Genomic DNA, 27653 nt, shown 5'->3' with positions numbered 1-27653 from the left:
ATCTTGAGCCTGCCCGGCTCCACCCCCAGCCCAGCTGGGTAACCTCTGGCACCTCAACCCACCCTGCCCCCTCCAACCTAGCCTCCGCCCTTCCCTAAGATCCGCCCCTTTCAGGCTGTAGCCGGATGTGCACTGTGATAGGCCCACGTCTTGCCACGCTCACCGTGAGGAGCCAATCAGCTGCAGCCACCGCGCACTTGCGAGCAGGGGGCGGGGCGAGGGGTATAAAAGCGGACGGCTGGAGTCGTCCGCCGTTTTGTGACAGTTTGGCGATCGCGCAGCGCCGCCGCCTGCGGACGATGGAGCCCGGCCGCGACGCGGAGTCCTTCGCCCTGCTGGTCAGGAGCCCCGCGCAGCGGCACCCGGACCTGCGCCTCCGCGGGGAGCCCGGCTGGACCGTGCGGCAGCTCAAGGCCCGGCTGCGCCACCTGCACCCGGACGGGCCGGTGAGGAGGGGACCCCGCGGGCCGGCCCCTCCCCTCGCGCCGGGCGCGCCCCTCCCCCCTCGCTCTGAGGCGGGGCGCGGGCCGCTCGCGCCCCCGAGGCCGGGCCGGGAGAGAGACGCTCGTGGCCGTGGCGGCGCCGCGGGGAGGGACGGGGCTTTCCGGAGCTGCGGAAGAGCCTCGGGACCGCCTGGGGCTCATGGCCGGCTGCTGCGGGCGCGGCGCTATGGAGCGGTTGCAGCCCTCGCTGTGCGCCCCTCCCGGAGGCCCGGGAACTCCAGGCCTGGTTTGACGTGTGTAAAGTGTAACACTGGGAAGCAAAACTTCTCCCCCCGCCCCCCCCGGAAGTTTCCAGCGCGCCCGCTTGTGCGTGTGTTGCATTGCCATGGAAACCGCTTGTCACTACGTCACGGAGACCGCTTGTCAATACAGAAGCGAAACTGGTTCCCAATAGGGTGAAGCTAGTTGGGGGGTTTTTTTTGCTTCTTGTTAAGCTGCCGTTTAAGGTTGACACTGCTTGGAGCTTGTTGGCTGCCGAATAGAATGGAAGTCTTTGAGTTAGTGCAGAGGGTAGAAACTTTCTCCTGTCCATTGGCAGTGTAGGCTGAAAGTGTTCCTGGCAAGGGACTTGAGTGGCTGTTTTAGTTTTGTGGAAAGAAACTTTGTTGCCTACGAAATAATTGACACTTTATTGCGTATAGGCATCAGATTGAGAAACCGTTTGGACTTGGTACAAAGTACATCTAAATACTACAGGTCGAACCTCCCTGGTCGGGCACCCTCAGGACCTGAGTGGTCCCAAACAAGGAAACTTGCTGGACCAGGGGAGGTCAGGTGCCCAGGTTACCCTCCTGGTTGCTGTCCTTGGATGCCTGACCTCCACTGGCTCACCTGTTTGATTCTGCTGCCACCAGCCTGTTCCTGGGGCTCCCTGCCCCCAACCCCACACATGGTAGCAGCTGCTCCCAGGGCTCTCAATCCCCAGGTCACTGGCTGTGAAGACTGCCACCTGCCAGACCAGCTCCACTCCCAGCCACTTGATGTCTGTGGTCAGGGCTCTCTGGATTAGCAACATCTGTGTTCCTGCAGGGCCACTGAATCTTAGGGGAGGATCAGCCTGTAGCTTACACTGAAACAAGCAGCTGTTAGGAGTGTGTCAGATACTCTGCCTATGGGCACAATATGAAACCCCAGAATAACACGTATGTATACATCTTAAGACCAATGAAATAGACATAATACTCCATACATACATGTGAATTGAAATGAGAGGTTGCAGTAGGTATACACCATGCTTTAAGTCATGCTGGCTTGATTTAAATCTGTTTTAATCAGCCGTCACTTGGCAAAAAGCGAACCTTGATTTAGTTGATAAATGTTAATTAGTTTTGCACTCTTTAATAGCTTTTCTAAATAGGTTGAGTCTCAAGACCTTTTGATTTGTAACTACATATCAACTAATGGTGTCCCTAGTCTGTTTGTCAGAGGGCGGAGATTGCTTGATCATTATCTGTTCAGTTCACTCCCTCTGGGGCACCTGGCAGGCAGACAGGATACTGGGCTGGATGGACCTTTGGTCTGACCCAGTGTGGCCATTTTTATGTTCTTAGTGTAAAAGCTCTATTTAGTGTGTGTTTAGCAAAACACATGTATCTCATAAACCCTGTACCTTAACTTGCTCACTTTTTTTACTTAAGTTAGGAAATTCTGAACAATACATTGGTCTCCTGGATTAGGATTATTTACTTGTGGTCTGTGTAAAGCTCTGCTTGGATGCAGTTTAAATTCAGTTAAAATATGCAAAAATTCAGATAAGTTTTGTTCTTAGTACTTTGTTTACTGAAATCAGTTTGGTCTGTAGTTAGTTGAACCTGTGTTTCTGTTCACTGTGTCCTTTAGGGTATTATAACTTTTAGATCTCTCTTCTTTTTTTGTTTTAAGAACTAGGATTTATTCATCAGTTTGATCAGGAGACGTTTTCCTGCTTTTTCTGCTCAAAATTGATAATTTTTGAATGAACTGATCATTGACCTGAACTGGGTGAATTAAACCGAAATGAGGGCTAAGCCTCTTCTGCAAATGTAGAGAGACTAATTGCTATCAAACTATTTTAGCATTTCAATATATTCTAGTTACAGGTGCTTAACCTTTCAGTTCTTTGAATTTCTTTAAAATTGGCAACCATACATTGTGTATTAAATATTTAAGAGACTAAGTTTAGGCCTTAACATAGATTGAAAGTTTTTAAATTTAATTTTAAATAGGTTAGTTTTTAATAACTAAACCTACTTAATTTTAAATGAAAATGACTAGGGATGTGAATGACTAGTTGACTATCCACCAAGCAAATGCTTATCTGATAGTCGACAGGCTAGTTGCTTTCTCCTCCCTCTTCCAGCCTCTATCAGAGGCAGTGGGGAGGGGAAGAAGATGGGTGGTTTCAAAGCAGCAGCACCATGTCGAGGCCGGGGTCAGACCCTGGGCTCCACATGGCACTTCTGCTTTGAAATGCTATGTGCAACCAGGCTGCACACGGCATTTCAAAGCAGCAGTGTCATGTGGAGCCCAGGGTCAGTGGGGGAGTCCCCCACTGGCCCTGTGCTCCCCAAAGCACTTTTGCCTCTTTGAAGTGTAGCAACAGCCTACTTCAAAAGCAGAAGTGACCTTATCGACTAATCAAATAGTCAATGCAAATTGCATCGACTATTCAATTAGCCAAATCATCAACATTTTACATCCCTAATGAGAATCTGATCTATTGTAACCAGTTTTTATCCTCCCTGCTTTTCAAGTGGACAGTCTGTTTTGTGAATGTTGTGAAGATGTGCTGCTGTTAATTCCCAGTGTCCGTGGAAGTCAAGGTCTTCATATGCTGCTTTGCACTGTTAATAGCATCCATCAGCCTTGAATTACTTTTTAGAAATCATGTAAGGTTCAGCAGCTTTGAAGACAAATGTGGAAGTAGCTGAAGGACTTTAGCTTTGCCGGCTAGCAGAGCTGACATTCTCCTGTAGGGAGGGGAACTTGGGATCTCTTGCTCTTGTGCAACTCAGTTACTGTGTTCCAAGGAGGATGTCTGTGTAAACAGCTGCTCCAATTTACTGGATGGGAAATGATTAGAATGGTCATAAAGATTACCAAGTGCCTGCAGTGCTGCTCAGTAGGGATGTAAAATTCTGTTTAATTGGTTAACCAATTGTGGGCCAGGGCACCCCACAGGCATGAGTTGCTTTTGTTAAAGGTGAGGCCTGAATTAATGTTTACAAGCCACATTATTTCTTAATAATGAAATATTAAGCCACATCCCTTCCCATTTGAACTGAAGTTGACAGGGAAGTAGCATTTATGACTTGTATATCAGAAAGTAGTGTTTCTCTGATCGTCAGTCAGCTTTTCCTTACACAGCTTTTCATTTATGAAGCTGACTTTAGGCATTTGACAGATTAGTAACGGTATACCATGTCTTCTCTCAAAGCTTGAAGAGGACCAGAAGCTGATTTATTCTGGGAAGCTGCTACTTGACCATCTTTATTTGAGAGATGTTCTGCCCCAGGTATGGTAACTGCATGTTTGTGGTGTGGTAGCTGCACTGCAGTACCAAGAGGAGTCAAGTGAAGTTTAAAAATGGTTATTTAAAACACCTTTATTTTAGCAGGAGAAGTTTCATGCTCTGCATCTCGTGTACCGCTTGAATCTGTCAACAATGCAAGAAGCCAGTGCAAAGGTATGTTAAATTTAGGCAGTTTTCGTCCTACGTTATGTATTGAATGGATCAACAAAAATGTTTGGACTGTGACCTAGCTCTTAATTCCTGCATGTTTGTAAAGATTGACAGTATTGCCATAACTGGCTGGTAAGTCTTGTGTGTCCAAAGTTCTGTCACTGTAAGTGGTGTGGCAGTATTGCTTCAGCGTTGTAATAGGGCTGGAGGAAGAACATTTCTACATTTAAAAACAGTACTGGAAGCACAAAGCAAGGACTGTTCTAAGTTTGAGCTGAGACATCTGAAGAGCTATGTGGAACTTAAATTATACTAATGGTTATGCTAATCAGAGGGAGAGAGACGTGACTACCATTTGAATAGGGAGTGTCCACATGTATTCTGCTGGGACTTTTTTGGCAAAAACATGTGGAACAAGAAATTGAATTTCTAATACTGACTTTAGTTTCAATTTAATGTATTGGGTGTTGTGCCATCATATGGCTGTGGTTCCTAGCTGCCTGGTCCCACCCGCTGCCAGGATGCAGTGGCTCTGGGGCCTGGGCCCCACCTCTCAGTCAATCAGTGCTGGGCAGGGGTGGCATCTCCTCCAGGCCACGGAAGAGCACTTCCCTGTGTGGTGGGAGGGCTGCTGGGAGCTGCTCTGTGCGGTCCTCCCACTGCGCAAGGAAGCGCTCTTCCATAGTCGGGAAGAGACACCGAACAGCCCTCCCGTAGAGCAGAGAAGTGCTTTTCTGCGACCAGAGGAGACCCCACCTCTGCCCAGCGCTGCTGGTTGTCTGAGAGGCAGGGCAGGGCGCACCTTTCAATAGCTGCAGCAGGAGGGGAGGCCCTGGGCTGTGTACCCCAGCTCTCTCCCAGAGCCACTACGATGCAGGCAGCAGGGCTAGGTGAGGAGAGCAGGGTGGGGGCTCCAGGGAAGAGCTAGTGTTTGGGGGGAGGGGGGGAGAGAGGCTATGGAGGCAGAGCTGGCACTGTGGGGATCTGGAGAAAGGGCTAATATTGGGAGCTGTCTCTGGGGGAGGTGCAGTGGGGCTCAAAACAGGAAGCTGCTACTGAGGGATCGGAGGGGGGGGGGACACGGACTCTTAAGTAGTAGGGGAGCTATCCCTGAGGCATTTTGAGGGGGTTGGGTGTAGGACTCTGGGATCAGTGGTTGGCATGGGGCGGGGGGGTAGTGGAGGGGCTCTAGGAGTTAGTGCTGGCCCTGGAGGCTGGGCTTTTGACAGACTGATATTTTATTTGCATGTTTGCACAATAATCATTCGTATAATGAATATGTAAATACCTGTGTCAAAAGTTTGTAACATTTTGAATGGATTTGCTGGTCCCCTGTATCAAAAAGGTTGGGGTCCACTGTCTTATGGTATTGTGTACAAATATCTTTCTGATTCAGTTGGGTTGTATTAACTAATGCTCAAGCTTCATGTGTCAAGACCTACATTTCCACTCTTCCTTAAATCAAAAAGTGAACAACATGCAGTAGGTCCTAATTCCAGTTGGATATTTGTCGCAACGCTAGTGTTGTGATATTTTGATTAAGGCACATTGTCCTAATTCTGTAGGGCAGTTTGCAGAGCAGCCATCCACATATTGCTGGGAATGTAGACTTTATTTCATAAACTCCAAAATCAGATACACATGAAAGATTCTCATATTACACTTGTAGTTAGACATTCTTTTGCCTGTGCTCTTTTAAAGGAAAGATAATTGAGAGGGTGAAGCTAGTGATCTCTTTATGGTATATAAAAAGACCCTAAGAATAACTTTTTTTATGCTTGGTTTTTTAATCTTAGAGCTTCTGTAGTGCAACAGGTGTATTTAAACACTTAAAAAAAACCTTGGTTCTATGTCCTAAGACTTTTGACCCACCCCACCAACTATTTTTTTCCTTCTTAGGTCACCTTTCAGAGTATTGGAAACATAATATGTATGGAAGGCCTGGTTATAACAATAGTTATGACTATTTGTATTGTGCAATGCTCATAGTCAAACTGTACAAATGTACAGCAATTTAGCTTTGGAACAGATCACTTCTCTCAGATACTGTTCTGAATCAACCCCAGTATGTATTCTACTATTATTTAGATTGATGAAACCAAGAAACCGCCAAAGACTGTTTCAAAACCTGGTCAAGATCCTTCTGTTGTTTCTTCAAGTGATGGCTTGAGACAAAGGGAAACTTCTGGCAACCAGCCTGCTACAGGGGAAACCAATATTGGGTAAATATGCTACACATGCAGGATCGTGTTCTGAAAAAATTGTTTCCCATTCATGTTCATTCTGCTTTTGGACAATCAAACCTTTGAACACTAGCACCTCATGCCATGCTTAGTGTTGTAAATGTCAGTGGAATCTAAGCCAGGTATGCTATTCTTCTGGAAAGCTAAGTGGACAAAGAAAGGGTTAAATGGATAATACCTCCCCCTCTCAAGACATCTCCTGTACTCTTGTGTGGAAAAATAGAATTGCTATTCCATTTTCATGGAAGTATGAACTCAGGAGCTACTATGTTGATTCCTGCATTATGTAGATAGCCCCTACAATTGATTCTCCTTGCTATGATATGCTTTCTCCCAGAATTTGCAGTCTGTACTATTCTGAGTCTCTGAAGAGTAGATGGAGGGGACTTGCTTTGAGATCATAGTACTTTCTGGAGTATTTCTTAAGTATCGTTTGTATTAATGGATCTGAACTGAAAATAAAAGCAGACTGTCAGATCATTTAATCAGGTAGATGGAACTCTTGAGCCAGTAGATGCAAGACTGTTTTCCTGTTCACTTCCCCCTCTCCCTGATTTCACAAGCATACGCTTGACATAAAATATAGACTTCTGCATTCATGCTTCTAATAAAATATTGATTACGGTATTTCAAGCCCGTAGGATGTACTGAAAATGTATAGTATCTCCTTGACTGCTTTTGCTGTGCTGTATGTCTACCAGTACAGGTGGGGAAAAACTTGGGCAGGGCATTCCTGTTCTCTCGTATACAAACCTCCTGTGTTTTACCTGTTTGAATAAGGGTTGAAGCTGCTCAGCAACCTCTCCATGGCGTGGCTCCTGGGTTTTCTGCCTATGCCACTTACAACATATTACAGATGTCCTGGTTTCAGCAGATTTATGCAAGACAGTATTATATACAATAGTAAGTTGTTTTTTTTTTTTTTTTTTTTTTTCCTCTGTTTCCTTAGTCTTATTGGTAGACTTGAAATGTTGTAACTCTTTAATGAGGCAACTTTTCCTTCCATCAGCTATAATGGAGCTGGATGGCATCTATATATTTTTTTAAGCCTTTGATTCAAATATCCAATTGTGAATATAAAACTAATCAGGTTTAACGTTACTTGACACTCCTTGCCTTGGAAAAGCTAAGCACTGCAAAACTTGATTTGAAAGATTTCAACAGTGGGATACTGAACTAAACCCTCTGCATTCCAGCTTAACAAAGATGGACGTTACTGCGTTTTACAGAAGGTGAAAATGACGCGCACAGTTTAATTCATTCCATCATGTAGCACGTCATTGGCATAACCAGGGCTGACTTCGGTCGCTGCTAATCACAACTTGCTGCTTCCTTGTGGCACATGAATAGGCCTGTTGATTGGTGGGGAAGAAGGGGCAAAGGCAGAAACTGCCCTGGAGACCAGTGATTCAGAAGGGCCCAGGGCTCCCAGCTGCCGCTACTGCCACTGTGGCCAAAGTCCCAGGCCCTTAAATTGCTGCCATAACCTTGCACAGCACTCTCCAAAACCCCCTGCAGCACAGTCCAGGTGACACTGAAGACTATGTGGGGCTGCAGGGCTGAAGACTGGCTGTCCTGCCTGCTTCCCTCCCCTCTCTTTCCAGAAGCATGGAGCCACCCTCCCTCTTGCACAGGGGGCCCAGTGGGACTGTCTGTGCCCTCATGCATGAAGCTTTTAGGCTTATATTATCCTTGTCGGAGCTTTGCCAAGTCTTGGTAACCCTTTATCTTCTTTTCAGTTTGGCTGCTGTTTCTGCTGATAGATCACCTGCACAGAGGTCGCAAGAGATACCATTGGCACCAGTTGCCACTCCGGCCCCTCTTCCAGATGCATTTCCTGCACAAAACCTGCCTGGAAATAATCCTGCTCCTCCACTTAATGCAGGGGGCAATCAGAATTTGCAAATGAATGCCCAGGGGGGTCCTCTCATGGAAGAGGAAGAGGAGATGAATCGAGATTGGTTGGACTGGCTTTATTCAGCAACGCTGTTCTTTGTTTTCATCAACATTATCTATTTCTACTCCAGCCTGAGCAGGTTCCTCATGGTAATGGGTGGCACAGTGTTGATGTACCTGTAAGTATGTGTGGTTCATGGAGTAAACGTTTCAGTGTTGACTTAAATTATTCAGGTGACAGTTCTTAGGAGCAGTTTGTCTGCACTGTGATGGTCTTTGTTTTGCTCATGTCTCTTACAGCTTGTTTATGCTTCAGTAGAACCACTTTAATTCTTGTGGTACATCAAAAGCAATACAGCCCCTAGTGTAGATGGATTCATAGTAGTATTAATGTGCTTTTACTTGTGTAACTTATTCCTATATGGGACAAGAGGGTAGTTCATTCGGATAAAAGACCTTTATACTGGTATAACTGTATCCACATTAATGCTTATCAGTATCACTAAGAAATTACATCTTTAGCCAAAATAATTGGAGGGAGAGGAGGAATCAGTTTGCCAAGTGGCCACATGTTGGCTTTCTGTGACTCCTGATTTGAGCCACCCAGGATGGGGGAGTTATCCTGCTTTTATAGGTATAGGGAAAGCCAAGATAGGGTGAAAGTGGCGAGGAGTCCTGTGGCACCTTATAGACTAACTGAAGTGTAGGAGCATAAGCTTTCGTGGGCAAAGACCCACTTCGTCAGATGCATGTAGTGGAAATTTCCAGAGGCAGGTATAAATATGCAGGTCTTTGCCCATGAAAGCTTATGCTCCTACACTTCAGTTAGTCTGTAAGGTGCCACAGGACTCCTCGCCGCTTTTGCAGATTCAGACTAACATGGCGACCCCTCTGATACTTGACAAGATAGGGTGGTATGAGCAAAAGGAGAACTCTGTCCTAGTTCTCATGCTACACATGGCAGTATCAAGACCCCTTACCTCAATAGGCCAGTGAGTGGCCTGCTTGAGTCTCCCTCCATCTCAGTGGGCTGTAAGATTGTTGTAATCAAGATGGTCTCTCAGGATAGGGCACTTTTGCGAAGTGTGCATGCAAACCTAGAATTTGTGGTGTGGCAGTTGAATTGTACCAGCACTTTGGATACAGAGGGCACACATGGCTTAGTCTCTTGCACGCAGTCAGCACACATCTTACTTCACATGCCTTCCTTTATGTGCATGCCACTTGAGCAGTACTGCTAGACTCTCTACACTACCCCCTCTTGCACACAATATATGCAAATGTGGTGAAGCATGGAATATTGCTGTACCTCATTTGCATAATTAATGAGATTCCATTTTTGTACAAGAAGCTGTCTACACGGCTCCTTTTTGCACAAAACCCCCCTCTTGCCCAAAAATGAGTCTACTCAGTGGAGAGTAGATTTCAACCAGTCGCTCCGTGCACCCCATTCACCGACGCTTTGTGCATGCGTGGTGTGGGGCTGGCAAGTAGCTGTCGCCAGGGTTTGTCAAGGCCTGCAAGTGAGGTATGGCAATAGTCCACATTTTGCCTCATTTGCATATTTTTGTGCAAGAGTGTGCAGTCTAGACACAGCCGTAGGGAGAAAACTATGCAGGTGGAATCTAGCAACCCTGCCTGTGGGCCGTAGTAAGCAAAAAGTCTTGCAGGCCACACATGGAACCCCAGACTGCTCACCATAGCCTTAGTTTGTGATGCTGTATCTGCTGCCACCTCTTGAATGCTATGCTCTGTCTTGCTGCCATAATGCTGGGTGGCATGGATTGAGGCAGAGAAGTTTTGGATGCCATTTCTCCATCACCTCAACAAATCTGAATTTATCCTAGTGCCCTTAGGGAACTATTTGTTCTTGTCTTTCAAGTGTTTGCTAGGCCTGACATAGCAAAGCCGGGGTAATATGTAACTAACTGCTAATAACAAATGTTGTTGTCTTCCAGACACCATGCTGGATGGTTTCCATTTAGGCGACAGCCAGTTCACCCTCTTCCAAACAATGTTCTTCCCCAAGCCGCGATAAATCAGGACCAAAACAATAACTTACAGGTATTGACTCAATATTTGATGTGCATCAACTGGAAATGCCAGGAACAGGTTGAGTTTCCATTTTTCCCAAATACAGTAAACTTCCGATAATCTGGCACCTTTAGGACCCATGGGGTGCCGGATTATCAGATATGCCAGACTATCGGAAGGGGGGGTTATGAGGGAGGTGGGGTGGGGGGATGCCACCCCAAACCCCTCATAGCCCCCCTCCCCCTTCCAATAGTCCGGCTCTGCCCCAGGCATCCCTGATTCAGCCGCTGCTGGTCAGTTTCAGCAGCGGCTGAATCTGGATGCCTGCAGCAGAGCAGCTGGAGTGCTGCCGGGTTGGTCCGGTAGCGCCGACCCTTGGCGTGGCGAGACCAACCCGGCAGCACCCCAGCTGCTCTTGGGGACACCTGGGGCAGAGCAGCTGGGGGGCGCTGCCAGGTTGGTCCAGCAGCGCTGCTCCTCGGCGCTACTGGACCAACCCGGCAGTGCCCCAGCTTCTCTGCCCCAGGTGTCCCCAAGAGCAGCTGCTGCTGAAACTGATCAGGGGCTGATTCCTGGTAGCCAGGGCAGAGCTGCTCTGCCTCGGGCTTCCCGGAGTCAGCCACTGGTCAGTTTCAGCAGCTGAATCGGGGACAGCTGGGGTGCTGCCGGGTTGGTCCCGCAGCCCCGAGGGGCAGCGCTACGGGACCTACCCGGCAGCACTCCAGCTGTTCTGCCCCCGGCTTCCCTGATTCAGCTGCTGGTCAGTTTTAGCAGTGGCTGAATCGGGGAAGCCGGGGGCAGAGCAGCTCCAATGGTCCGGCTGCCCAGAGCACTTCTGGGTTCCTGATGGTGCCGGACCATCAGATGCCGGACCATCGGAGTTTTACTGTAATTGGATTAGAAATATTAAGTGTTCTCCATGGAAACTTTTCCTGGTAGAATAGCTATACTAGCTTGCTTTTCTTCATGCTGAGAGTTCAAGGCCAGAAGGACCAGAGGTCCTCTACTCTGGCCACCGACACAACCCAGCCACTTGCATTCTAAACCCAGTAACATTTCATATTAACAGCATTCAGGAGACTAAATTATGTGCCACAGGCAAAGGAACTGTAGGAATCTGCTTAATTCCTGCTCTATCTAGTCATTGGTTTCTAGTTTTGTCACTAAAAAGTACTCTGATATTTTTGCTTTCATAGAAACCAATGTCTTTCCTACCATATGTTAGAAATTTACTTTGCCAGGGTTAAACTTTAAAGCCAGTAACTGGAGGGAGAGGGGGGGTTGTTAGCAGTGTGACAGTGTCAACAATGCCCATATTTAGAAAAGAGGCCAACATTTCAATTCATACCACTGCTGTATCCAATGCATTGTTTCCACTTGCAAATCTGTGTGTCAGTAAAATGCAGGACAATGTAGCACTTTAAAGACTAACAAGATGGTTTATTAGATGATGAGCTTTCGTGGGCCAGACCCACTTCCTCAGATCTGGCCCACGAAAGCTCATCATCTAATAAACCATCTTGTTAGTCTTTAAAGTGCTACATTGTCCTGCATTTTGCTTCAGCAGCACCAGACTAACACGGCTACATTTCTATCACTATTCTACATGTGTGTCAGTAGTTTCACTCAGTATGGTCCTATGCTAAAATGAAAATGGTTGGGTGGCTTTACTTTATTTCAGCTGTGTAGTTTCTGAACTATAATTCTGGGATAGGAGCTAAAAACAAAGGACTGAAATACAGCAATGTGTACGGTCAGGCTACTAATGAGTCATTAAAACTCTTCAATTGAAAATTAAAATAGTACTTTTAGAAAGGAATTGGTTTCACTTTTGGTAAAACAAACATCCCACTTTCACTTTGGCAGGAGGAAAATGCAGGTGAAGAAGGTGAACCTGAGGCTATTCCTGATGAAGGAAGAGCTTTACCAGAAAATCTGCAGGATGGACCTTCCTTCATGAACACAGCATGGCTTTTTTTCAAGACTTTCTTTGCATCCCTCCTGCCAGAAGGGCCTCCAGCTGTGGCCAACTAACTGCTCTTGGTATTGACTTCCTAGCCCATCTGTAATTCTAGCAGACTACTCTTATGTCTACGTGACTAGTCTGGACACCAATGACAAGTGTCAGTGGGATTTTCTCATCTTATAGCAACTAAGCAACCTGAAAACTGCAAGAAGCCTTAAACCATTACAGCCTATAGACTAAAATGTACTGTGCTTTTCCATGTCCTCATTACAAAACTTCAATGTGTTGTATAACAGGCATTAAAATAGAGGACCTAGCATTGTACAGCTGTGCACTAAATGCACAGACCGTAAGCAGGTGTGTGTGGAGATGTAAGAGAAGCAAGTGGCTTCTCCTGATGCTATGATTCCTGTTGGAATGTTTCAAATGCTATTTAAATTACACTGAGTGTAGTATCTCGTATATAAATCAAGGAACTGCTGTTAAGTATTAGCAGAAAAGATTTATGCTTCAATTAAAGGAGTGAAGTGCTAAATCTTAAAAGAAAAAGACAAATCATGTTTTCTGTGTAAATAACTTCCTGTGGAGGACATACCTATGATGACTACCTCCATTGTTAGAAAATGAAAGGTATCCAGAGCCTGTGATAAACAAGTATACCAAATGGGTCACCTGAGTTACAGGATGAATTTCCAGTTGTCATGTTCAGGTGCTTCTAAAGTAGTTTAAAGGTTTCTTTTCTTGCTTGTAAATCCTGTCTTCATTCATTTAGAACTTACTTATTCTGTGCATCTTGTAACTTTCGAGAATGTTCAATTTAAGTAGCTTAGCAGTTCTGTGTTCAGTTTATATAATTGTAGTAGACCAATGGCAAATCTCCCTTTTGCTATCCATTTACAATCTCAGAATTTGTTTCCTGTTACCTTTGTCAACTAGAACTTTCTCAATCACAGAAGCTTCTAACACATGGCTTCAGTTCTGTTGAGCTTGGCCATAAGTTAAATGGACTTTTGCTTTCTCTTTATATAATGTCCAACTCGACTTCTACATCACAGCAAGTACAAGATGGATCCAGAAGACATTTTTTACTATACTGGCTTCCTACTTCATGATGTTCCTTTAAACTTAATATTTTCAAGGGCTTTGTTTTCAAAGTGTAAGATGTTGTGTGCACGCTTGAACACCTATTCACTAATTGCATGTATAAATGAACAGAGCCTTCCCACATTTATTCCTCAGCCACGTATAACTGTTTCCCCAATGTGCCTTGGATAGCTTTTTGCACACAAGTTACAATGGTCATAGCCAACTTGTAGCTGCTCCTAGTAAATCTATAGGTATTCAGGAAGTTGGCCTGATATGAGCCTCCTTAACCTATGCAGGGGTAGACTTGCAATGGACTGTTCCTACTCAGGGATATTTTTATTGCTCAGCAAACATCTCTTTTTTTTTTTCTAGCTTGTGGTGTTTATCCCGAAAATCTTGTACAAGTAGCAATACTGATGACATTTGTTTAAAGCTTTATAATGCATTGTCATGCTAATATGCATGAGTTTGATTTGTACAGCTGACCATGTAATTACTTACTTGGTCATTCTTAATCCTGTTTCTGCATACTGCATCTACCCATTAAACATGGTTTAAGGTTGTCAGTGTTTGTCTACTTCAGTTGGACTTTTTTATTTCTTCTAACAAACTACCTTGAGGTAAATCCTTTGCCACTGCATAATAGAGTTCTTGTTTCTGAATCTTGAAACTACAGTAGGAAGCTCTAATTCAGGGGTTGGCAAAAGGGCCTTCATGGGCTGGATCCAGCCCACAAACCCAGTTGATCTGGCTTGCAGTGGCCATGCTATTCCCTCATCTAATGAGGGCCTAGGGATGGGCTGAGCATGTGGTATTTAGTCAACCCTGGCAGTTGACTCTAAACACAGTGCACTGGAGGGCAGAGAGCAAGAGGCTTTTTGTGCCCTACCTCCCCCAGGACCTGAATGATCAGCTGGCAGTTGTCACAGGGGGAGGGGGGGAGAGAGGATGGTGGAAATAGGCTTAATGCACTCCTGCACCCCCAGACCAACTGGGGTCTGAGTGGGGAAGCATGGAAATGTCCTGGCCTTACTACTTTTGCCTGAAGCCCCACCCCTTCCAGGCTGGCCTAGGACCACTTCAAAAACTTCTGAAGTAGCCCCCAGTCAAAAATCACCCACCCCTGCTCTAACTCCTGTAAATCTGCTGAGATGGCAGTGAAAAGGAAGGTTAAGTAATGTGATCATTACTAAATCTTTTCAAAGCCTGATCATCTGTGTCCCTCAGTGAAACATCTCTCTGCTTCTTTCTCTGATCTAATATGCCCCAAACAATCTGGGGCAGCCTTGTTTTCATGTATCTACAGTAGGGCAGAGGCCCCATTAATAGGTGTGATCCTGGTTGTAAACATAGGCATGCGCACCGGGTGTGCCTAAGCACACCCTAATGCAGGGGTGGACTGGCCCTGCAGGACACAGCCACCGGGCTCTGCTCTCCTGCACCAGAGTAGGGGTGCTGCCAGCACTTACAACCCCACCAGAAGATCCCACCAGGCCATGGGACTCCGGGGAGGAGGCCGGCAAGCTGACCCCAGCTGGGAAAGGTACTGGGCCGGGGAAGGGAAGCAGTCAACCCGGGCGGCAGCGGACAAGCAGAGCTGGGGCTGCACTGGGGGCAGGGTCATGTGGGACGCGCGGGAGGGGGCAGTGCCACGTTGGCTTGGTGTTGCGGTGCCATTTTTTAAAATTGCCAGCCAAGGATTGGGGAAGGAGACGCACCAAGCAGGGCACAGGGGAGCAGAGACTGGCTAGAGGTGAGACGGTGGCTGGACTGGGGCTGTGAAGGCCGAGCGGCCCAGCTCCAGGTCCGGCACATGGTCTGGAACCTGGGCTGCAGGGGACTTCTGGGGCCTGATTGCAGCAGACTCCAGCCCTGCAAACTGGAGGGGAGGGGAGGGGAAGGGGGGAAAAATAGGGGGAAGGTGTGGGAGCGGAAGGGGCTTATGATGAGGGGAGGGAGGCAGGTCAGGAGAAGAAAGGGGCAGGCACCAAGGGACGGGTGGAGGAGAGACAAATGCGGGGGGGGGGGAGAGCAAGTGGAGACAATGAGGAAAAGGGCAGGAGGGAAGTATTGGGGGGGGACAGTAATGCTGGGGGAGGAGAGGGTAAGGGCATTGGGTGCTGGAGGGAGAGCTGCTGGGAGAAGGCTTGGGCATGAGGAAGGTGGGGATGGAGCAAGTCGTGTGAGGGCACAGGCATGAGGGAACGGGGGCAGAAGGTGGTGAGGGGGTGGGCATCGGAAAAGGGGGGCAGGGCAGTGAGGTGATGGGGGAGGCACTGGGATGCTGCAGGGGTAAGGAAGGTGCAGGTGCCAGGGGATTCTGGGGGTGAAGCAGAAGGGCAGACACCTGCAGAGGAGAGAGGCAGGGCAGGTGTGTAGAGGGAGGTGTTAGGAGAGGGGATGAGGAGGGGCAGCTCACATGATCAGAGTGGGGCTACTGGAAGAGTGGGCACGGGGTGGGAGGAGAAAAGGGCTGGTGGAGGGGGCAGGTCTCAGGAAGGCTGAGGGCAGTGAGAAGGGCAGGAGTCAGGACAGCAGAGGAGGGTGAGGAGTTGGGGGGCAGCAGGTCCCAGGGGAGCTGATGGAGCAAGGGGAGGAGACATGGCAGCAGAGGGAAAAGGTAAAGGTTTATAAGGTATCTATTAATAACCTCGGTTCCACATCCAAACAAGCCACATGAACTCAGTACTGGTGCATAACACAAAATTCATTCTGCTCATGGGAGGAAACTGTTAGAGGGAACACTTCCCCCAGCCTCTCCGCCCCCGAGGTAATGTGTCACACACATCGGGTTAATGCAATTGCAGGATAGTTGCATGAGGGGGGTTTGGTGGGAGCCAAACTAATCCCTATTGGTAGGAGGATGGTGGGAAAAGTCCCTTGGGGGGGTCACATGACACCTTTTACTTCTGGTCATGTGTCCATCTTGCCCTGAGAGTGTTGCCTCTAGAGGTGTGGCCAATGGAGGTCGGGGGTGTGGTTAACGGGTCAGGGTGTGGTTAATAGGGGTCAGAGTAAATTTTTTAAAAATTCTTTGGGTGCACACCCTAATGAAATGTGCTGCGCATGCCTATGGTTGTAAAAGACTACTCTTGTTTGTAAATAATTTCGTCATTTACACAAATTCCTGGAAACAACTTGTCCCTATTTGAACATTTCAGCTGTAAGTGCAATAAGTCACTGCTTGGTAACTTAGTTCCACCCTTGTGTATATGCATATACAATATGGGGTTGCATTTTGCTTGACTGCTACGTCCAGCTATGCCAGCTAATGGTGATGCAGTCTTTATAGGAAAGTTGAGAGAAAATCTGCCATAAACATCCTAAATTGACTTGATTCGCTTGTCTGCTCTTTACTAACTCTCACCCACGTAATTTCTTGTAATTGTGAATATGTAAAATAATAACTACCTTATGCAATTCTAATAAAGTTGCTAAGCCTATGCAAATTGAACAGTAGTGTATGGGATGACTAGCCCTGTCCCAAAGAGCTAACTCATTAATAAAGGGGATGGGGCGGATACATGTAAATATACACAGGTTGAACTACTAATCTGGGACACTGGTCCAGCAACATCTGTGGACTGGCATTGCTGGCCACCCTGTGGGTGCTCTGGGTTTGGAGCACTCAGAGGAAAAACTGGTGCAGTGACATCATAGCTGTTGTTGGACCAGAGTGGGGCTTGGGAGAAGAGCTTGAGAAAGAGGGGCTGGAGGCTGCCATTGACCTGCCCTGATCCAGCAAACTCCGCAGTCTGGGACTGCTCAGGCCCTGAGGGTGCAGATGTAGGGAGGTCCTGCCTGTAATTTGATCATGCTGTATTAGTGTCAATTTTCCCCATCTGCCAAACCCTCATGGAGTGAATATGGATTATCATAGGAGTTTGAAGGGAAAAGGGTGTGGGCCAGGTGGATGGGCTCTGGAAGGACATGGCTGGTGCAGGGCAGTGTGCCAGGAGCCACTGAGAGGCTGATAAGTGTGGCTGTGGATGGTGGTGATAGAGCAACGTAAAGATGTCGTGGTCCGGAGGGGCTGAGTCATAAAGGTCCTAGAAACTTGGAGTAAAAGTGGGGAACTAGAGGTGAGATTGAACACAGGAATATGGTTGCTGGGAGGCTTATGTGATCAGAACTGCAGACAGGTGTCCGGGGTACTCCCTGGGTGCCTGTAACAAATCGGAGATGAGAGTCTGAAAGGAGCTTTGGCAGCAGAAAAAAATGATTGATTTTTAGAAGCCTTCAGGAGAAGAAGCAGAAGGATTTGGTAACTGGCTGATGGAAGGGGACTTGAAAATGAGCCATGGTATCATGGACAAATAATTTGTCATAATAGCCTTTACTGGTGGATCCAACAACTGTTCAGTTATAACTTTACTTTAGCTGTTTGCCTTGCAAACTGCATTTTAACTATATTGAAACAAATAGCAGAGAGGAGTTATAGCCATGCAACCAGCATAAACAAACATTTCTGATAGAAATGTAGCCGTGTTAGTCTGGGGTAGTTGAAGCAAAATGCAGGACAATGTAGCACTTTAAAGACTAACAAGATGGTTTATTAGATGATGAGCTTTCGTGGGCCAGACCCACTTCCTCAGATCAAATAGTGGAAGAAAGTAGTCACAACCATATATACCAAAGGATACAATTTAAAAAAAATGAACAAATATGAAAAGGACAAATCACATTGCAGAACAGAAGGGGGATGCGGGGGGGTGGGAAGGGGGAGGAAGGAAGGTAAGTGTCTGTGAATTGCTGATATTAAAGGTAGGGAGAGTGGGATGTTTGTGAGTTAATGGTATTACAGGTGATAATTGGGGAAACTGTCTTGGTAATGGGTGAGAAAGTTCAAAGACTTGCATTTTGCTTCAAACATTTCTGAGACATTCTAAGTATGGGGATAGGCCACAGGGTGGCAGATTGAGCAAAGAAATGACAACTGTTTTCCATATCCCTCCCCAGTCTCTGGCTGCTTTTGTTTTCTTTGTTCCTGAGGGGAAGCTAAGGTTCTGGGTTCTAAAATTAGCTCAAGCTTTGGTCTTTTTGGATATTTTAAACTGACACTTCATTAATTTAGCAATTGTGTAAAACTGATATATAAAAAAGTGTGCTCTAGCCAGGGTGTGTCCCAGGGTCTAGGAAAGAGGAATTGGACTATCTGCTGCTCAGGCCCAATAACTGTTCCCAGCTAATTGCTGTGGGTCATCACAGAATCATTTCCTCTCCACTCCTCCTACTGGTAACGTTTTGCCCCTCAACTGGTGGGAATTGCCAGTGGGAGATCCTCAACTGGTGGGAATTGCCGTCACTCCATGGGAGTGGGGGCTGGTGATCTGCCCTGCTTCATTCGGATATAAATGATCGGGGAAGCTCCAGATTCCGGATGGTTTAATTTTTACCAGCCGTCAAAGATACCAATCCACTTTAGGGACATGCTGTGTTTAGTTTATGAGCAGGCCCTAGAATTTTCTGTCAGGGGCATAAAGCTGAGCTCATCTTCCTGCCTGAACTTTGCATCACTGGACTTACCTAGAAAAATTCTCACTGGGATTTTATACCTACAGGTAGCAGAGAACAGCTCTACCCTGGAAAGCAAGTGTATAAAATAGTATAATCACATATATCAAGAGTTTATCAGAGACAAATGTAAGATTCTACGGCTTGTTAATCTCTAGCTCTGAAGAAGCAACTCAGCAAAAAGGCAGTTGGATTCTGTTCAGTGCCTTATCAACATAATGTTTTACTAAGTTCCAACCGGTTCACCTGTGCAAGCCCAATGATTGCCCTAGTTCTGTAAAGGTATTGCTGATCCTTTATTGTTGGGGTTCAGCAGGACAAAGCTTAGTCTGGCTCTCAGCTGAGGTTTACAGGAGCATTAGGCAGGAATTAACTTAATTTTTCCTTTGTAGTGAGAACACGTAGCATAACTATGGGAAGGATCTTAGGGTACTGTTTGTATAGAGACATGTTGTGAAACACTCATGCCCTCTACTGTCTAATTTGAAAAACTCTTTCATGGTGACCTGCTTTGTTCTCAGCATGCCTAAGAAGAGTAGAAAAACGGTCAGTCTTGCAGGGCTCTGAACCCACATTTCTAAGGACCATAAATCTGATGTTTAGTTGATTGACCATTTCTTCCTGATGAGTTTTGCCCCCTTTATAAGCATCTTCAGTAGGCAGTCCATGCTGAGCTGAAGGCTCAAGCCAGAGAATATTAATTTTTCCAGGAGGATTTACTAAAAGGTGATGATTTTCCAAGTCAATTAACCGTGAAGAGAGTGGGATGCCTCTTGAAGAACTCAAACATTACTGAGTAGCACTAGCCCCAAGAATTACAAAATGAAGGATCGAACCTCCGATAATCATGAAATCAGCTTGAGAATGATGAGATTTTAAAAAGAATAAATGTTAGGTTCTCAGCTGGGTCTCTTCCATCCATCTCAACACACTGGCGATACTGAGGCTATGTCTAGACTGCAGGCTTCTTCCAAAAAAACTTCTTTTGAAAAAAAGCGTGCACACAAAAGCTCATTGAAAAAGCGATCTGCTTTTTTGAAAGATAACGCCCGCATTGAATGGACACTATCTCGCATTTAAGCTGTGATTACTGTGGATGGAATGGCCATCAGGGCACCTGTGCTTTTTTCTCTTTACTTTTCTTTCTAAAGAACTTCCTCTTCCCCATCCACCACGCCTTTTTCCGAAAGAGCTTTTCAGAAAAAGGCTTCTTCCTCATAGAAAGAGGATTACCAATGCCGGAACCCCCCCGTTCGTTCAATTTACTTTCAGAAGAACACAACTGCAGTGTGGATGTAACTCAGGTTTTGTGGGAAAAAATGGCCATTTTTTTCGACAAAACTCTGTAGTGTAGACATACTTGGAATGCTTTAGCCTCTCCACTCATCTCAGAGGTGTGATTATCACTATTTTCCATTTGGGAGAACTGGTACAGAGGGGAAGTGACTGCCCGGAGCCAACATTTCCCTGTGATACCAGAACCAGGTGTGGCAATGACTGATCTAAATCGGTGTCTGGAGGCAGTGACGGTTTGGATGAAGTCAAATAAGCTGAAGTTGAACCCAGATAAGACTGAGGTCCTGTGGATCAGAAGGCCATCTGTGTATGAAAGTGGCATGACACCTGTTCTCGACGGGGTTACTCTCCCCCTGAAAGAACAGGTACCCAGCTTGGGAGTCCTCCTGCATTTAACATTTGATTTTAACATTTGAAATCAGATTTCTTCAGTGGCCAGGAGGGCCTTTGGGCAACTTGTTTAATCTGCCAGCTGCGACCCTTAGTGAACAAACATGACCTGGCCACAGTGATCCATGCTCTTGTTACATCCCGACTGGATTACTGTCATGCACTTTTAAGTAGGGCTGCCTCTAAAGAGCCTTTGGAAACTTCAACTAGTCCAGAATGCAGCTGCTCGAGTTTTAACCAACACTAGTTATATGGAGCACATTATGCCAGTGCTTCGGGAGCTGCACTGGCTTCCGACATGTTTCCGGGCACAATTTATGGTTTTAGTTATGACCTATAAAGCCTTAAATGAGTTGGGTCCAGGGTATCTGAAGGACCCTCTTCTCCCATATGAACCTGCCTCGGGATTGAGGTCAGCTAGGGAGGATATGCTTTGTGTTCCCCCACTTGTGGAGATAAAATTAACATCTATGTGGAACAGGGAATTCTCAGCTTTTGCTCCCAGGCTATGAAATTCTCTTCCTCGGGATATTCGCATGGCACCAATGCTAGCGTTGTTCCGGTGTCAGGCTAAAGCCACCCTTTTCTCGTGCTTTTATTAATGTTTGAGTCTGTATGTGTGTGTTCCTCCCCTCTATGGCTACGTCTAGATTGCATCCCTTTTTTGTAAAAGGGATGCAAATTAGACATATCGCAATTGCTAATGAAGCAGGGATTTAAATCTCCCCCGCTTCATTAGCATAAAAATGGCTGCCGCTTTTCCAAAAGATCCCTTATCTCGCTTCATTAGCAATTGCAATACGTCTAATTTGCATCCCTTTTACAAAAAAAGGATGCAATCTAGACGTAGCATATATGTTTTTAGCTGGTTATGTCCCTCTGAGGTCTCATATTTTAAATTCTCATATTTTACATATTTGTATTTTTTTGTTCTTGTAAACTGCCTTGAATATTTTAAATAGAAAGGCGGGGTAAAAATATTTAAATAAATAAATAAATAAAAACATGCGAATCAGGAGCAGTCAGGATCAGCATCCCATTTCTAGGCCTTTAACTGGCAGGCGACATGCATTAGTTGGCTCAGGTGGCCTGGGAAAATGGAAGCATAATCTTGTGGTTAAAACCCTGGGTGGACTCAAGCGATCTAGCTTTCGATTCTTCACTCTGCAGCAATATCCCTAAGTGACCTCGGACAGTCACTTAATTGTTCAGTGCCCCAGTTTCCTGTTCACAAAAGGGGATGATGTTTCCCTTCTCCCACGTGTTGGATTGTGTCTCTTAATTTGCAAGTTATCTCATGCTATGTGCAGGACGCAGCATCCACGCAATGGGGCCCTGGTCTTTGGGCATCTACCACAGTTGCAAGCTCACTTATGTCACTGTCCCATATCACCTGCTTGCTCTCTTGGGCCACTTGCACACTGAATAAATGCCAGCAAGGTGGGAGGGTGTGTAAGTGAGAGCAGCACAAGGGTTGGGGACTGTGCTTGTGTGACTTGGCAATGACCACGTAGTGGGAGTTACAGCTTGTTGCTTTGGGGCTGGGCGGGGGGGAGAGAACCGGCTGCTGCCCAGCATTCCTGTCTCCTTTTGTTATTCCAGGCGGAAAATCTCTGACCTCCCAGTTCCTGCAGGAGGTCAATGCTCGGTAGTAAACCTGTAATGCACGAAAGGGTTTCTGAGGCCATTCACGATTCCAGCTCAGGATATCAGTTAGAAAAAACATCCGAGGATTAAAGTAGGTTAAGGAGCAGGCCAGAGAGCTAAGGCAGCCAGAAGAGCCAGCCAACTGTGCTCTCGCATCGCAGGCTGGTGTCCTAACCAGTATCTCAAACAACTGCTCCGGACCGTGCTCTTTGAGCTGGAGGATGCTTTGGAGAATAGGATGCCTCAAAAGCCAAGAGTCTGAAATCAGAGCTACTGGAAGGGTTCTATGAGATGTTTGAATGTAGTTTTAGTAAAGTCCAGTCAAGCTGCCTCTGAGCACAGAGCGGAAAGATCTTTGCTGAGGATTTGGCCCCGTTGTCCTCCGTGTGAGAGCTGAGAACGTTCCTGCTCCAGTTCCCTGGGTCTTCCAGAGAGCACGCCAGCAAAACTAAAGGCTTCCGAACTCCCCGTGCCACAGAGGTCTGAAGCCAGCAGAAGACCTGCCCTTGGCACATACTGAGTTCATATCTGTGCACATGTCTAGAATAACATAATGATTAGGGGGCTGGAGCACATGACTTATAAGGAGAGGCTGAGGGACTTGGATCTGTTTAGTCTGCAGAAGCGAAGAGTGAGGGGGGATTTGAGAGCAGCCTTCAACTTCCTGAAGGGAGGTTCCAAAGAGGCTGGAGAAAGGCTGTTCTCAGTAGTGACGGATGGCAGAACAAGAAGCAATGGTCTCAAGTTGTGGTGGGAGAGGTCCAGGTTGGATATTAGGAAAAACTATTTCACTAGGAGGGTGGTGAAGCACTGGAATGGGTTACCTAGGGAAGTAGTGGAGTCTCCATCCCTAGAGGTGTTTAAGTCTCGGCTTGACAAAGCCCTGGCTGGGTTGATTTAGTTGGAATTGGTCCTGCCTTGGGCAGGGGGCTGAACTTGATACCTTCTGAGGTCTCTTCCAGTTCTATGATTCTCTGATTCTATGAACATTGTAGTTTTCCTGGGAGGGTGTTCTCCCCCGCAGCCCACTGTGCCCTGGGGAAGGAAAAGTATGTCAATGCGATTGGGATGCACAACTCAAAAATGGTGCAGGGCTCAACAACTGTGACGCACTGAGCTGGGTCTGGGCACAGCTGAGGGGTCTGCTCAGGGTGAATTGCTCAAATTCAGGGCTCCTTACAGCCCCCAGACTGGAGACCTTCCCAAACAGGCCACGAACCAGTCCCACAGAGCCCCTCTGACACTCCAGCTCTCTCCATGCCCCAGATGGCCCTGGGCCTCATACACCAGTGAGGGGTCTTAGAGCCCAATCTCACCTACCCCAAGCAAGTTCTGTCCGGTTCCAAGAAACCAGCCACAGATCCCAGGTCAATTTACACGCTGGATTTTACCCACAAATCACGCTGAGCTAGTCCTTTAGCATCTAACATCTAAAGGTTTATTACTAAGAGAAAGAAAAGCAGGAGAGTAAGGTTGTTAAAGATCATACATTACATGCAGCGAACCTCCCAGTTCTCGATGCAGGCTCGCAGCAGCGATGTTATAACTGCTGGCTTAAAAGTCCTTGGTGTACATCCTACATCAGGATGGGTCCACAGTTCTTGCCGGCTCGTGATTTCCTGCGAGGTCACATCTGGGGGCAGGAGCAGATCTGAAAACCAAGATGGAGTCGGCCGCATGGAATATTTATACCCCCTCCTGGCCAGTGGCCAGGTGAGTCTTTGGCCTCCAGAGGTCCATTGTTCCCTGGAGCTTTGCTCATTAGCATGTCCATGGGCAAACATTCCTAGCCCATTGCTCTGCCTCGGACAGAGAATCTTTCAGCATCAACACAGAGCACATATTGATAACTCCACACGCAGACATTATACAGATATATGAAATGCATGTACAGAATCAGTAGCAGCCAAGCTTTCATTTGACACCTTACATGGCCCCCTTTGTACCACTTTTGGGGCAACCTCCCCCCATGGGTACAGCAGTAATCTGGCTGCTTCCCTAAAATCCAGAAACGTGACACCAATGTACCATCCCCACCCTCCACATACTAGCATGAGTGAACCTTGCTCCAGGCCTTCTTTGCAGATGAAATCCACCCCAGTGGCAATGGAGTGCAGCAGTCTGTGTCTTATACGAAGCTCTGGAAGGGACCGCACAAGGAAGAAACCAGAAGGGAACACCATCTACTGGAAGGCATGGGATGCGTAGTCCTATGGATGGGGGTTCCACGGCCACCACCCCCAAAAGGAAACAACGGGTGGTGGTGGTCAGGGACTCCCTCCTAAGAAGGACTGAGCCATCCCTCTGCCGTCCGGACCTGGAATCTTGACAGGTGTGCTGCTTACCTGGAGCTCGCATTCAGGATGTCACTAAGAGGCTTACCAAGCTGATCAAACCTTCGGATCGCTACCCCTTCCTGCTTCTCCACGTGGGAACTAACAATACGGCCAAGAATGATCTTGAGCGTGTTACTGCGGATTATGTAGCGCTAGGAAGAAGGATCCAAGAATTTGGAGCGCAAGTGGTGTTCTCCTCCATCCTCCCTGTTGAAGGGAAAGGACTGGGCAGGGCTCGTCGAATTGAGGATGTAAATGCGTGGTTGCGCAGATGGTGTCACAGAGAGGGTTTTGGTTTCTTCGACCATGGGACTCTGTTCCGGGTGCAAGGATTGTTAGGAAGAGATGGGATCCACGTAACGAAGAGAGGAAGGAGCATCTTTGCAGGCAGGTTTGCAAACCTAGGGTATGTCTACACTACAGCGCTAATTTGAACTAACTTAATTCGAATTAGTTAATTCGAACTAAGCTAATTCGAATTAGCGCAGCTAGACTTAAAAACTAGTTCGAATTAGCGTTTTGCTAATTCGAACTAGCATGTCCACAAAGAGTGGACCCTGAACAGAGGTTAAGGATGGCCGGAAGCAGTGCCGGCAGGGCATCAGATGAGGACTTAGAGCGTGGAGCTGCTGTCTCAGGCTAGCCGAGGGACCCGACCCCCACCCCGGACAGACAGTTCTCAGGGTTCCCCACTTGCAAAGCAGTCCTGGCTTGGAGTGCCCTGAGTGCCCACACGCGGAACATCACAGCACTCGGCCATCACCCCGGCTGCACTTGCCACAGGCTGCCATCCGGGGGGAGGGGGCAATTGGGGGGCTGCAGGAGAACTTCCACCCCGAGAAGCCCGCAGAGCCAGCCCAGTCCTCCCCATCGGGGGCGCGTACCCCATTCCTCCCTCACCTCCTTCCACTTACCCTTCCCTAGCCCCCCTTCCTGATGTACAAAATAAAGAAAATGTGTATTCAAAAATAGAATCTCTCTTTATTGAACAAAACTGGGGGAGACTGGGAAAAAGAGGTGGGAGAGGGGAAGAGAGAGGCTGGGAGAGGGGAGGGCAACTAAAATGATCAGGGGTTTGGAACAGGTCCCATATGAAGAGAGGCTAAAGAGACTGGGACTTTTCAGCTTAGAGAAGAGGAGACGGAGGGAGGATATGATAGAGGTCTATAAAAGCAAGAGTGGTGTGGAGAGGGTGCATAAAGAAAAGTTCTCCATTAGTTCCCATAATAGAAGGACTGGAGGACACCAAAGGAAAGGAATGGGTAGCAGGCTTCAAACTAGTAACAGAAAGTTGTTCTTCACAAAGCAAAGAGTCAACCTGTGGAACTCCTTGCTGCAGGAGGCTGTGAAGGCTAGAACTAGAACAGAGTTTAAAGAGAAGTGAGATAAAGTCATGGAGGTTGGGTCCATGGAGTGGTATTAGACAGGGAGTAGAAATGGTGTTCCTGCCCAAAGTTTGTGGAAGGCTGGAGATGGATGGCATGAGACAAATGGCTTGGTCACTGTCTTTGGTCCATTCCCTCCAGGGTACCTAGGGTTGGCTGCTGTCGGCAGACAGGCTACTGGACTAGATGGACCTTTGGTCTGACCCAGTACGGCCATTCTAAGCTCAGGGCTCAGGGTCGGGGGTCTCAGTGGACCACCTTGATTTTCATGCAAACTTTCTCCTGGGTGGCCAGGCTGGCAGCTCTCCTGCCCTAGACGGCCACTTTCCTGTGCCTAGTGCAGAGTTCGTGGACGAGGTCCACGATGTCTGCACTAGACCAGGCGGGTGCCCGCCTCTTGCGGTCCTGGCCAGGCTCCCGAGAGCCGCCAGCCTGGTCCCAGGAAGAGGGGGAGAGCTGGGGGGCATCGGGTGGCTGGCTCATGGCGTGCCAGGTGCAGGGTCTGCTGGCTGGGTGCTGGCAGGCTTGCACCTGGCACGGGCACCGTAGCCAGCCCGTGCCCCTTTAAGGGCTCCGGGGCCGGGAGGGGGCATACGAGTTTCCCTGGTGGTGCCCAGAGTGGCCACCAGGGAAAGCTGGGGAGGGCTAGCCTCCCACTAGTTCGAATTAAGGGGCTACACAGCCCTTAATTCGAACTAGTAAGTTCGAACTAGGCTTAGTCCTCGTGCAATGAGGTTTACCTAGTTCGAACTAAGCGCTCCGCTAGTTCGAATTAAGTTCGAACTAGCGGAGCGCTAGTGTAGCGCCTATCAAAAGTTAATTTGAACTAACGTCCGTTAGTTCGAATTAACTTTGTAGTGTAGACATACCCCCAGTGAGGAGGGCTTTAAACTAGATTTGTCGGGGGACGGTGACCAAAACCCTGAGGGGAGAGGGAAAGTCGGATACCAGGAAGAAATGCAGAGAGGAAGGGGCAAGAAAGGAGGACCCATGTTTCGAATGGAGAAGATAGGATGATCAACTGGTTACATGAAGTGTTTGTACACTAATGCGAGAAGCCTGGGCAACAAACAGGAAGAACTGGAGGCCCTGGCCCAGACCAAGAAATATGATTTAATTGGGATAACAGAAACTTGGTGGGATGACTCGCATGACTGGAGCGCTGTCATGGAAGGGTATAGACTGTTCAGGAACAACAGGCAGGGGAGAAAAGGAGGAGGAGTTGCACTATATGTAAGAGAGCACTACGATTGCTCTGAACTCCAGTATAAAGAGGGAGAAAAACCTGTTGAGAGTTTATGGGTTAAGTTTAAAGGAGCAAACAACAGCATTGATGTTGTGGTTGGTGTTTGCTACAGGCCACCGAATCAGGTGCATGAGGTAGATGAGGCTTTCTTCGGACAACTGAGCGAAGCTTCCAGATCGCAGGCCCTGGTTCTCGTGGGGGACTTTAATAACCCTGACATCTGTTGGGAGACCTATACGGCAGTACACAGGCAATCCAGGAAGTTTTTGGAGAATTTTGGGGATAACTTCTTGACACAGGTGCTGAAGGATCCGACCAGGGGCCATGCACAGCTTGACCTTCTGCTCACAAACAGGGAGGAACTAATAGGGGAAGTGGAGGTGGGTGACAACCTGGGAAGCAGTGATCACGAGATGGTAGATTTCAGGATCCTGACCAAAGGAAGAAATG

General features: G+C 47.3%; 1 protein-coding gene across 2 annotated transcripts; it reads left to right on the top strand.

The window, feature by feature from the left end:
* The first annotated feature begins 236 nt into the window (after positions 1 to 236).
* Positions 237 to 13955, top strand: HERPUD1 (homocysteine inducible ER protein with ubiquitin like domain 1). 2 transcript variants are annotated; one of them, XM_075940390.1, is made up of 8 exons: positions 237 to 446; positions 3919 to 3996; positions 4099 to 4167; positions 6253 to 6386; positions 7188 to 7310; positions 8147 to 8482; positions 10262 to 10367; positions 12204 to 13955. In XM_075940390.1, the coding sequence occupies exons 1-8, from the start codon at positions 300 to 302 to the stop codon at positions 12369 to 12371; spliced, it is 1161 nt and encodes a 386-aa protein (XP_075796505.1). In that variant the 5' UTR covers positions 237 to 299; the 3' UTR covers positions 12372 to 13955. The 2 variants fall into 2 exon arrangements, with proteins under 2 accessions (XP_075796505.1, XP_075796504.1); XM_075940389.1 differs by having other exon boundaries at positions 238 to 446; positions 4096 to 4167.
* Positions 13956 to 27653: the final 13698 nt, after the last annotated feature.

The sequence above is a fragment of the Pelodiscus sinensis genome, chromosome 12 (assembly GCF_049634645.1).
Source record: "Pelodiscus sinensis isolate JC-2024 chromosome 12, ASM4963464v1, whole genome shotgun sequence".
Lineage (NCBI taxonomy): Eukaryota > Metazoa > Chordata > Testudines > Trionychidae > Pelodiscus > Pelodiscus sinensis.
Note: the sequence above shows the minus strand (reverse complement) of the source record. Positions and strands in the feature narration are given on the sequence as shown.